The sequence below is a fragment of the Ostrea edulis genome, chromosome 3 (assembly GCF_947568905.1).
Source record: "Ostrea edulis chromosome 3, xbOstEdul1.1, whole genome shotgun sequence".
Lineage (NCBI taxonomy): Eukaryota > Metazoa > Mollusca > Bivalvia > Ostreida > Ostreidae > Ostrea > Ostrea edulis.
Genome location: NC_079166.1, coordinates 52,236,112 through 52,249,878, shown reverse-complemented (window position 1 = coordinate 52,249,878; position 13,767 = coordinate 52,236,112). Strand labels below are relative to the sequence as shown.

At 36.3% G+C, this 13,767-nt stretch overlaps 1 protein-coding gene across 1 annotated transcript; it reads right to left on the bottom strand.

The window, feature by feature from the left end:
- Positions 1-131: 131 nt before the first annotated feature.
- LOC130053584 (uncharacterized protein K02A2.6-like) lies at positions 132-4,148 on the bottom strand. Its single transcript, XM_056160933.1, has one exon. The coding sequence runs from the start codon at positions 4,146-4,148 to the stop codon at positions 132-134; it is 4,017 nt and encodes a 1,338-aa protein (XP_056016908.1).
- Between the last annotated feature and the right edge of the window lie 9,619 nt (positions 4,149-13,767).

Genomic DNA, 13,767 nt, shown 5'->3' with positions numbered 1-13,767 from the left:
TTCCCAAGATAGTGAAATTTGTGTAAAGTTGCACCAACAATACTTATGTAAAGACATACATGATGTTGTAAGTTATGCTGTGTATGTTATTATGATTTGAGGCATGGCATATCTTTAAGTGAACACTAAAACTAACAAACTAAAAATAAAACTGTAACTACTTGTTCTATGTAACTAATACCACCAAAGCAAAATTTCATTTCTTCAATTAATCTCAGTGGTTTCTTAACTGACCTACCAGACCTTGTGGTCCCTGACATATTTTGTGCAGGTACATAACTGGTGCTAACAGACATATCATGGCTAAGTGATTGAGTATTTTCATCATCACATGGATTTTGACTAGACTGACATACATTATCATTGTTTTGACAATCATATTGCTCAAATGGTGTAAACTGTTCATTTGAATGCAAAATATGCCTGCGATTTCTGCGGTACATATGTCCATTTTCGGTCTGAACCACGTATGACCTCGGAGCAACTCGGTCTATCACCTTGCCACGGTTAATCCAGTTACTGTCACTATGATCCCGAAGTCGGACGGTTTGCCCTGGACTCAACGACAGTAGTTCTTTCGTGTTTTTGTCATGATACTGTTTTTGTTTCAGTTTCTGTTGCATTTTTTTTCTTTCATAAGATTCTGCTTCACGGTTCTCACGACAACTATCAGCCATTGGTAAGTTTGAACGTAGTTTGCGGCCATTGTTCAGCATTTCCGCTGGTGATTTTCCATCGAGTATTGGAGTTGCACGGTAGATGAGTAAACTCATGTGGAAATCGGATCCATCATCAGCAGCTTTTTTCAATAAACCTTTTACGATGCCTACGGTTTTCTCCACTAACCCATTCGATTTTGGGTACAATGGACTTGATGTATGATGTTGAAAATCATACGACTTTGCAAATTCACTGAATTCAGCTGATTTGAATTGTGGTCCGTTATCACTGAACACTATTTTAGGTATGCCTTGGCCTGAAAACACATATTTCATTGCCTTAATGACTGACTGACTTGAGACACTGTGCAAACGACACACTTCTGGATAATTGGAATAATAATCACACAACACAAGATAATTTTCTCCTTTGAATACACACAAATCTGCTCCCACTTTTTCCCACGGATAATTGCAAACATCATGTGGTCTCAGCGGTTCAGGCGGTTGTTTTGGACGGAATTTGATACATGTTGAACATGAATTCACCATTTCCTCGATTTGTACATTCATTCCCGGCCAATACATCACTTGTTTGGCTCGATTTCGACATTTCTCAATCCCAAGGTGACCTATGTGGATTTTGCTAAGCATCTCCTTTCGTAATGACATAGGGATGACAATACGGTCTGTTTTCATGATGATCCCATCACATAGACTCAACTCGGTCCGTACATTCCAGTACTCCAAGATTTCCTTAGGACATTCAGTGCGCGTTTCTGGAAACCCTTTTGCGATTACTTCTGCTAGTAGCTGTAATTTCGGATCCTGTTGCGTTTCCTCACAAATCATCTGTAATTTACGATCCGATATGGGTAGGCTCCTAATGACAGAGTCTACATACACTTTTATATCCTCCTCCTGTGCTGATTTGGTCAGTTTCGTGGACATATCCAAACCTCTAGATAGCGAATCAGCTGTATGCATAAATTTTCCTGGCGTGTAGCCAATATGCAGATCGTATTTCTGTACCCTCAGCAGAAGTCTTTGTAATCGTATTGGACAGTCATTCAGAGACTTCTTAAAGATGCTCACAAGAGGTTTGTGATCAGTTTCCACTTCTACAGTCTGTCCAAATATGTATTGGTGGAAATGTTCACATGCAAATGATATGGCCAGCATTTCTTTCTCAATCTGAGCATATCTCGTTTCTGCATCAGACATAACTCGCGACGCATAAGCCACCGGCATCCATTCGTTGTCATGCCTCTGCAAGAGCACCGCTCCAAGTCCAGAACTAGAGGCATCTGAAGAGATTTTAATGTCTTTGCTCGGGTCAAAGAATTTAAGTACCGACGTACTTGTTAATATGGCCTTCAGCTCATCAAATGATTTCTGTTCAACAATAGTCCACTGAAATTGGTTCTTTTCCTCTGTGAGATTTCGTAAAACTTGTGTTTTTGACGACAAGTCTGGAACATATCTGGCCTGGTAATTCAACATGCCTAGAAAGCGTTGTACGTCTTTCTTACTTTTTGGAGTCTCAAAGTTCGTTATGGCCTTGACCTTGGCCTCGTCCGGCTTAATTCCTTCTGCGGATATTGTGTCACCGACGAATGTAAGTTCCTTCACTCCAAATACACATTTTTCGTGATTCAGTTCGAGATTTGCATTACGCGAAGCATCGAAGACCTGCTGTAGTCGTTCGTTGTGTTCTTGTAACGTTGTGCCCCAAACAATGATATCATCCATCATTGTCGTACATTCTGGTATGTGCTCATATATCATGTGAATGGTCCTGTGATATATCTCTGGAGCTGATGAGATACCGAATGGTAGACGTAAAAATCGATATCTTCCGAATGGTGTACTGAAACAGGTAAGTTTTGAGGAATTCTGATCTAGTTTCATTTGCCAGAATCCAGTGCGAGCATCAAGTTTACTGAAATAATGCGCATTCTTGAACTTCGCATGAATCTCATCTCGCGTTGGCAGTTTGTAATGTTCTCTCTGAATTGCTTTGTTCAGCTGAATAGGGTCCAGACACACACGGATCTTTCCGTCTTTTTTTGGAACGATTACAATGGGGCTCACCCAGTCTGTATGTTGGGTTTCTTTACATATGACACCCATCTCCTCCATGCGTTTAAGTTCGTCTTGTAGTTTTTCGTGCAACGCAAAGGGTATTTTGCGACATGGACTCACTACTGGTGAAATAACTGAATTTACGGATAATTTATGTTCACCCGGTAAACATCCTAGTCCTTCGAACAAGTCTTTATTTTGATCCACCATCTGTGCAGTAGTGTCTGTAACCTTTGTGCAGTTTTCTATGGTGTATGTGCGTTTGACTAGTCCTAACTTGTCACAAGCTTTTACGCCTAAGATTGCTGTCGACGCGTCCTGAACTATCACAAAGTAGACCCTTGCAGCTTTGTCATGATGTAACACATCCAGTATGCATGCTCCTAAGACCGGAATACTATGCTTGCTGTACGACATGAGCTGTATATTCGTCTTGTGGAGTTTTGGCTTCCATCGTAGGCTGCGATACTGTTTCTCCAGCAAGATGTTGACTTGACTACCTGTATCCAATTTGTAGTTAATTCCCTTGCCATTGGTGCGTAGTGTCACACGCCACTCCTCTGGTTTATCAGGTTGAGCCGTCTCCAGAGCGTCGATAAAGAAAGCTTGTTCATCCTGAATGTCGTGAATATGTTTCTTTTTCTGTGTTTTCTTTTTACTGCTGCTTTGTTTGCCTTTTGATCTGCAAACTTTTGCATAGTGATTTGCACCATTGCACTTATTGCATATTTGACCCATGGCTGGACAAGTCTTATGAGAGTCATCATATCCACACCGTCCACACAACTGTACGCGACCTTTACTTTGTTTAGCTCCATGTAGTTTCCTGTCTTTGGGTCTGGTACCGACCGTATGTACCTCTGATGGAGGGACAATACTTTTAATTTGTTCCTTTGTAGACTCAGCTGCTCTACAGGTTGCAAGTGCTTTGTCTAACGTGAGGTCGACAGTACGTAGCAAGCGTTCTTTAAGTGCGTTGTCTGGTACTCCACAAATAATCCTGTCACGAATGAGCGAATCTACTAAATCACCAAATTCACAGTTTTTTGCCATAGTTCTTAACTCCGTTACGTATTGATCGATGGTTTCATCTGATCTCTGTACCCTCGTGACGAATTTGTGTCTTTCGTAAGTTGTATTTCGTTTTGGAGTACAATATGCTTCAAATTTCTCGAGAATTTTTTCTAATTTGAACTCCTCATCCGGTCCAAACACAAAAGTGTTATAGACTTGCACTGCCTCCTCTCCTACTACGGGTAAGAAAATGCATGCTTTTTGCTTATCATCCTTTTCGGACGCACCTGTAGCATTCATATAAACATCAAACCTTTGTTTGAACTTCTTCCAATTTTCGGCCACGTTCCCCGTGAGAACAAGCACACCCGGTGGTTCCAGTTTATCCATGGTCCACTTCTGACACCATGTGTTATCTTTAATGGGTCCCTATAAGGCTTTTATAAGCCTTCATAAACTAAAACAATGGCGGTTGTTCCATGCTTGTTTTATTGTGTACCTCAACATGAATTGATGACATCATACACAGGAATGCAATGCACAAGGGGTCGTCTCAAAACATATAAATGTTACACTTTTAAGTGCCTAACTTGGGATTCTCAATGAGCTTATACATTTACATGGTGTAAATATCATATATTTATTGCGATTCACTTCTGTTACCTTTTTTTCATATTAGAACTCCTACACAAGCTGCGAATCTTATGCTTTTTTGCTTAGGTTATTTGCATTTTCATATAAAGAAATGTTTTATAAAATTCAAACAATAGCAATGTGTATTGTGTCTGATTCAGACAAACAGGTGAGTTTCCTTTGCAATATGAATATGAGCGTGTAATACACACGTGTTAAGTACAGTGTTTAATGTACCTGTGTACAAACTCTTTGATTTTTTTTTGATTTTTTTTTTAGATTTACGTATAACAAACAATCACTACAATGCCTAAATGTAAGTCCATGCATATAATTATGTTAGATTAATTTATTATATTAGATTTAGTATATCTTGCACTAACTCTCATGTTAAAAATGAGCTCTTTCCACTCTTGTTGATAACGCAGCATTCAGGTTCAAAGTTATCAATATTGCACATGTATGATGAACATCTTTTTTTAAATAACTTCCTAAATTTTGTTTTCAGTTATACATGTATTTATCTGTCTTATTTGGATTCACATTCTCTCCAACCTGATTTTGAATTGAAATCAACTTCATTATGGATTACAAAAAATAATTCCACTTTTATGGTTTGATTGCTTTTTACAGATAATTTTGCACTGGATTCTGTAGTACAAGTCATGCTTATTTAAATGATTTCTGGTGAGGTGATGAATGGATGAAATGGATGTAAAGTGTTTCATAGACCTGCATTATTTGTGTGTTTTGACATGAATATCTGTGACACTTGTTCGTTAGTGTATGTGGTTATAATGTGTATTTTTCTTTTTTGTCCAGTTTTTTTTTTCTTTCTATTATTATTTGAAATACATGTATGTATCACTGTTCGTTATCTTTACCTTTCATCTAGCTGCAATAATGTAACCCTATCCGATTTTTTTATTCTGACGTTTTCGGGATAGGACTACAATTCCATAGGAGCAAAATAATTTTATGAATAACCGATAATAAGCTCCGTGTTTTAGCATGCTTCGTCTGCTCTGCCATGCTTGTTATCGCGAGATCTCGTAGGTGGATCTATTGAAAAACCTAAACATTGACAATCTGCGCGAAAATGTAGTTACTCGAGCCACTCCGACAAAGAAAGGAAGACCATATAGTTGCAGAAATAATTTATACTCTGCTGTTCGTTTTTCAACTTGATATTGAATCTAAACCTTTTTAATACTGACGAAATAGCTTTCTCCACCGTACTTGTCCATTGATGTAAATACTACCTTATATTTATATTACAAATCGCATTTTCCTATATGGACCAAACAATTTCAGCGCGCGACACAATCCGTTCACATTGACTATGAACAGATTATGAACTAGTTTAAAGCACGCGACTGAGAGCGTAATGATTTGGGGGGGGGGGGGGGAAATAGACTGTTACAAACATTTCGCAAGTCACACCTTTGGATTAAGATTGTAAACTTGCGTGGATTATCATCCCAATATTGCGGTCTCCTACCTCCAAAATACAGTGCACCTTGCAATGTTGATAAAAGGCAGGGTGAGACCAAATGTGACGTCATGTCTATGAGTTGACGTACGTCACAATAACTACTGTGACAGAGGCTAGGAGTTCGTTTTATGCAACAAAATAGTAGCAATGTAAGCAAACGGTGTTTTAGTAAATGAATGCAAATATAAGAAATGAACACTTTTGAGCTGTTCATGGTCAATATGATTCAGCGCGATTCACAGAATTTGCCTCAAATCCAAATCCGTTCATACTGACCATGAACAGCTCAAAAGTGATGTTCATTTCTTAAATATGGCATATGCAAATAACTTGACAATCGGAAGTTGAAACTTCAGTCATCAAATATGGCGCACAAATATAAATCGAGAAATTGGAATATATCGAAATTGTTGAAAACGGTAGAATAGAGCCTCACAAATCGTAAGTTGCAGGTTGTAAATCTATATATTGCCTAAGAAACATAGAATATCATTTTATTTACGTAAAGAAAGTCAGCAAATGTTTAGAATGATCGAAAATTTTGCGGGAGTGAATCACTACAGCATTTGCACCACTACGGAGATCCTAAGGTTTTGTAGTCCCCCCCCCCCAACAAAAAAAATCGGAGAGGGCTACATTATTGCAGCTAGTATGTATCAAACAATAGATTTGTTTCATTTTAGTTGTATTCTAAAAATATTTGATACACTATTAAACTGGAACACAATAGTAAGTTAGTTGCGTAATAACAATTGAACACTTTTTACCGAAAACTACCATTACAACGGTTTTCACATTTTCTACCAAAACTTGACAAATTTCCAGAAATATTCTTCTCTAGAACATCACATCTGTAAGAAAAAAAATTGCATAGTCACGTAGAGCATTTCATGATCCAGGGTGGGGCCGGAGCGGAGGGGATCAGAAACCCTAGATTTGGGAAGATGGGTGGGGCCAAACTGGGTATAAAGTGTTTATGTGTAAAATATTTGAATAACATAGCCTTTAATGCTATTGATTGATTGTATCTTGTTTAACGTCCCTCTCAATAATTTTTATTGATGTGGAGACGTCGAACTGTCACTACCTGTTTTAACGAGGTCTATCGCGGCCAGGATTCGAGCCCCGACCGTCCGCATACAGGGCGAACACTCTACCTCTAGACCACCGCAACGGTGGTAATGTTATTGGTACGAAATTTTGATTATAGATATTTAAAAAGAGCAGGTGTCCTTTACCAAAATTGTAAATTTCATGATCCAATGACAGGGTTTTGGTTCAGGTTGGGACCAAAATTATTATAGTGACCATTGTTTTTAACAACATCATAAAGTTTATATTTCACCATGTTGAAAAGTTTCAGGACATTGTTTCCAATCCATATTTGTTATTTCCTTACAGAAAATGTATTACCTAGTTGTCGAAAATAAAGAATAACGCATGAACCTTTTTTTTTTTTTTTTACTGTTGTTCCTGCTCATTAACATTACAGACAGAATTCATGAAGTCAGCTTAGCGCTTTTCAGTACTTTCAGTACTTTGATTATTCTTATATCATGTCCCCAATCACCCCAATAAAAGCGAGATCGTTATCTCGGGGGCTATCGGCAACGCCGTTTGTTTTTTGTCTGTGTACCTTGAACACGAGGCGAGAAATAAATTACATTTTCTTATTTTTCTCACGAATTTCACGATTATGGAACAACTGATAATTGTTCTCGATATGTTTTTGGCTTTACATTTTACGCAGAACTGATTCATTTTCTGTTTTATTTGAATTTTCCGTCAATATTTCCACCGAAACGTAGCATGCGACTACTATTAGTAAAGTGGAATTTTGTACTTTATGATGAAAAAGAATATTTCAACTGTATAAGTCAATTTCCATTGTCATAATGAAGTAATTGCTCTGATCGTAGGGTGTATCATATCCCACCACTTTCAAATAACGATTTCATTTGTACATAATGATAGGCACGCAATTGTACAACGATTAGAACAAATTATTGTCAAAGTAACAGTTAATGCACTTTTGTTTCATAGTCGTCGGTAAACACGTGGTTTCTGTCACAGTGATAACTGGAGTTGTAGTTGGCCTGTTTTGGGTCGACATGCTGCTGTGACGTACAGTACATGTATCATCTTGAACCTTTTTTACTCATCAATGTATCATCTTTAGTTCACTATAGACCCCCATTTACTTCTGTCTTAATCAGTGTGTGTTGAAATAAAGACACATAGAATCTAGGAGGGGGTGTAACTTTTTGGACGATGATCAATATCTGTTATTTTGATATAGTGGGATCGGTATTCAAGAAAGACGTACCTGAAAAACCCGAGGTCTAAATTTATGGTAAATACACTATTAGCTTCAATCTAAGAAAAGTTGTGATCTCAGAATAAATAATTTTCGTAATTTAGAAGTCAGAAAGTGTTAAAAAAAAAGAAGAAGCTTAGTACCTACAGTACCGGCAAATGCTTTAACTATTAAGCCACGTGCAGATAATCTCTGTTCTGTGAAAATGTTTGAATCCTTAAAACAGTTAAACAAATCTACAACACAAACACTAAAGACTATGAAGCTTTCATATCAGATCGCCTTCGAACTCCAACTGGAAATAAAATAAAGAGAGCTTTACTTGAGGAAATAAATCCTCGCCTGTATGAAAATGAAGCCAGGGTGGCAGCCTTCCGCGTCACAAGAGAAAAGATTTACCCTACATTGCACAATCTTTAATAGTGTTGGTAATGAACCACAGTTCCAAATGACCTGGAGCGATGTGCCTAATGAATACGAAAAGGGGAACACAGCTTATGCTATTTGTATTGATGTATATCTTAAGGATTCAGAGGATAATTATTTCGAACTACTTTTTATTTCCCATGTGTTAAAGAATTAGCAAACAGTATACCATTGGCTTCCACCATTGTAACTTTGGGTACGACCTGTAAAAAGAACCTGCTACATTCCAGTTCGAGAAGTCATCAGAGACAATTCCAAAGGCAGTTGACAAGGATACAACCAATGCAAAGTTACCAAAACAACTATAGACTTCAGATACAACATGGGATAGATCAAATGCAAAAAAGAAGCCATGAACCAGTCAATCAGATTACAACAAAAGATACACACCCAAGTTGTAAAGAAGATCTGAAGGTTACAGAAAAAAATTATGTTCAAGTCACAGACTTGATCACTACAAAGTTCAGTGAAATATATAATGCCCAACATGTTTAAGAAATCAAATTAAAGAAGGAAATGAGTGAAATAAAAGATGTGACATCTTTGATGATGATAGTTCAGAACGGAGACGAGGAAAAAATACAAATGTATCAGAATCCCACAATGAAAAGCTCCAGAAAGAAAACAGACGTCTTTGTGGAAAAACATGTGATGCTGGAACACAAAAATCAAACTGTTGGAAGATAAACACAAAGATTAAAAACAATTTCATGAGGCTACAAAGAATAGGATGAATCATTACATAGAAGAGGCTAAAAAGGAGGAGGAAAATATAGCAGCACGAATAAACACAAAATAAAAAACCCAGGAAAAAGAACGCTAAGTCCAAACTTATAAAATATCGTGGGGATCCGGGTTAGAATAGGTCCTCAGTACCCCTTTTTTTATCGTAAGAGGCGACTAAATGGGGCGGTAATCGGATGAGACCACAAAAACCGAGGCTGCAGGTGTGACACGATAAAGATCCCTCCCTGCTCAAAGACCGTAAATGCCGGGCATAGGCCTAAATTTTACAACGAATCAAAATTACAAAAGAATCATTAACAACAAAGAAGAGGGGTTATACAGTATAAAACTTCCTTCTGGACGCATGTCAGATACCAATGCAGGGAAAGTTACAGTGGTTGGCAAAACCAGTCACCTAACATCAAGGAAACTCCAGAAAAAAATACAAGAGCAATTAATACCGATAGAGGAGTTTTCTCTCCAAAGGACAATAACCCATATATCCTACTGATCGGAACCTCAAACCTGAAGCATATTGACCCATAGGAATGGACCCAATACACAACAGATAAAGAAACTGCCTACACTTTAGAGAGCGCTATAGAAACTGTAACAAAATATTACTCACAACCACAAATAAAAGCCATAGTATTGCATATTTTGACAAATAAGATTGTGTTGAAGGATGTGCAATGAAAATGTTAACACTAGTAGATAAAACAACTGAAAAATTCCCACAATCAACTCTGATCATATCTATGACACGCGCGAATCACATTAATTAGATAAACCTACTTTAATGGAGATAAACTAAATTTATCGACCGTTAATCCTAGTTATTCAATTTGATAAATTAAGTTTATCGTCGTTAATTCGAATTAACGACCGTTAATTCGAATTAACGATCGATAATACAAGTTCTTGGTCGTTAAACCCACTTTATCTGTTGTTAATGCCTTATCGATCGTTAATTCGAGTTAACGACAGATAATCCGGGTTTTTCAAGTCGTTAATGTGTAACCCATCCATTTGTTGTGTTTCCTATTCATTTTGAAGTCAATTAATTTTACTCAAATATGCCATGAAAAGATCATGAAATTTATTTACTAAAAAGATATAATAATTTAACAAGCTAGCTATTATGATATATTCTGACACAAATATGACCAAAAAAAAAACCAATGATTTGAAAGTTTGTCCAGTCTATTTGTTTCTGCAGTTAAAGGTTCATTTAATATCCAAATATGTAACTGTATAGATCTATATATATATATATATAATTTTATATGCTTATTGATAGCTGAAGAAGCTAGCATAGTTCGAGAAGGAGTCCGGTATCATAAAAAAATTCCATGCATTTATTATGATTTTAAAAAAAATAGGCACACCACTTCAGCGTTTACATCGGTAAATCCGAGTGATAAACCCGTTTTATCTATCGTTAATGCGAATTAAAATTTCTTTATATGTTTTAACAATAACATTACAACTCATATTAACGGTCGATAATGTGAGATAAAAAATGTAAACTAGCCGTTTAACCCACTTTATCGACCGTTAATTCGAGTTAACGTGATAAACTAACTTTATCGACCGTTAATTCGAATTAACGCCGTTAAACTAGGATTAACGGTCGATAAAGTTAGTTTATCTCCGTTAAAGCAGGTTTAACTAATTAATGTGGTTCGCGAGTGCCATACATATCTCTTAATACACCAAGAAAGGATAGCTTCGAAAGAAACAACAAAGTGGAATTAGTCAATGTTATTCTCAAACAAAAGTTTAGGGATAATGTAAAAATAATTTTTTGTGAAAACGGCAATTTTGCAGTAAATGGAAAACCAGTGTCGAAATTTATAGAGTCAGATGAAGTGCACATATTTAACATGCCTGCTAATCGATCAATTGCATAACAAGTGGTTATGTATAGAAATCAAAAGAGATCGATTTCCGGTTATGCAATCGATACTCAAATTTCACATGCATAGATGGTAAATTGTCTCAATGCAAGCAATTGTCGAGATTTTAATTAAAATGTAAGAATGTGATTCGATGAGTAATTCTATTTTCTATTGTTTTACACTCTTATGAAATGCAAGGGTCATCGATTAGCAACGATTTTTGTTCTGAAGCGAGGGTCGGTGGACCGAAAACGCTGTCAGAAAATCGTATTTACCGACAGGAATTTGTGTTTATTCCATTTTAAACATAATTGTCAATTTTCACCATTAGTTAACAACATTTGCAGCAAAATTTGGACTTTGATTAGGCAGTTACTGTTAATATACTGTTACTAGAGTTTTCACTTGTACATGTAATTAATTGAAGATAGCTCTTGATATCAATTCTAATAGCTACAATGAGTAGAGCTAAAACTCATTTAAACATATGTACATGAAATGTGGGAGGCTTGATCACTGAAGATATTAACAAATGTACAGACATCACATTTATAGACCAGATAAAAAATGTTATTGTATTTGTCACTAAAACACATATGAGTATGCTAAAATTCATACACATGAACAAAATTAAGGAACTTGAAAATAAACCAAATAGTCTATTATTTAGTAAACTAGACTTTAGAATTTCTCTAAATGAATTATGAAAATCTCTGTCCAGTTTAAAATCTGGTAAAAGCCCAGGCTTGGAAAACATTACCAACGAAATGTTGAAAGTAGCAATGCACACTTGTATTTTCAAATTGTATTTCAAAGTCTTTACCACTGGAATTTGTTTTAACAAGAGTACCGCCAATGGTACATAATACGCCCATGAAAAGCTTATATAGGGTGTTTTTCTTACATCTTTTGTAGAACCTGGCCTCAAGTGGTATCAGCAATCATTAGGATGTGCTTTGCATCGTAAAAACAAGACAAATCATGTACTCTCTATGTAATATTTTCACTTGGCATAAAATGTATGTGTACCAACTTTGTTGGCCCTAGCCCCAACGGTTCAGTCTGTATCCTGCTACTACGACCTTGACATATGACTTTGGGAAACAATAGGTAACCTCCACTTGAAATAAAGTGTACATGTACCACGTTTGACGGTCCTAGCCCCAACAGCCCGGTCTGTATACTGCCTACAAGGTTTTCCTACTAAGTGATACTGTGACCTTGACATTAGGCCTTAAAAATAATAGGCATCTTCCTCCCATCAAGGTGATCAAATGTACCAACCTGCAATATCTTGGGGCTTACGATTCAGTTTGTATCATGCCTACAAGGTCTTCCTGATGTGATACTGCGACATTCACCTTTAGTCTCTAACCTTGAACAAGATGTGTTTGTGAAACAAATGCCCCCGATAATGGTTTCCTACTAAGTGATACCACGACCTTGACCTCTGATCTTGAAAAACGATAGACATCTTCCTCTCATAATAGTTATCAAATGCACCAACTTGTAAAATCCTGGAGCTTACGGTTCGGTCTGTATCCTGTCCACAAGGTACGGACAGACAGACTTTGACGGGCGTTTAAAAATGGGTAGACGGCTACATAACACCTATTTTTAAATCGGAAAACCCTCGATTACCCCAGAATTATAGAGGTATAACAATTACTAACAGTATCGGAAATATTTTTAACATGATACTCAACAATAGATTAGATAACTTTTTATCTGAAAATAACATCATACAGGAGAGCCAGATAGGATTCTCAAAGAAAGCTAGAACTTTTCGATCATTTAATTTTTATGAAGTATTTGACTAATATACAAAAACGGTAGTAAACGTGTATATGCTTGCTTCGTAGACTTCCATAAAGCATTCGATACAATAATACACGAAGGCATAAAACTTAAACTCATTCAATAAATTTTACAAAATAGTATACAGTATGTATAGATACAGATATATCTCGATTAAAATCGATAATAAATTAACCCAACCTTTCTCACCTGAACTAGGAGCAAGACAAAGTGATGTTTTAAACCCAAATATATTCTTATAAATGATCTTTCAAAATTATTTAATAAAGACAATGTTTTCCGAGTCTCACTTTTCAACAAACAAATAGCAACAATAAACAATATCCTTAGTATTAATATCTGATAAACCAGTAAGCTTTTCAACAAAAACTTCAAAACAACAACTATTGTACAAATATGGTACAAAACAAAAATAATTATCTTCAGCAAAAGTAGACATTTCATAGAAGAAAAGTTTACAATGAATTGTACAAATATAGAATGTGGTAAGACATATAAATACTTAGGTATAATACTCTCCATTTCTGGTTCTTTCAAAGAGCCAAAGTCTCATTTGCTTTAAAATCATCATATAAAATATACAAAGATATAAAATCAACAGATCCACCCATTTTAAAAAACTTTGCAACATTTATTTGATTATACCATCAAACCAAGTTACTTATGGGTCAGAAACGTGGATGTTGTCACAAC

Coding starts and splice junctions, on each gene's coding strand:
- LOC130053584 (XM_056160933.1), bottom strand. CDS start 4,148: ATGGATAAACTGGAACCACCGGGTGTGCTTGTTCTCACGGGGAACGTG.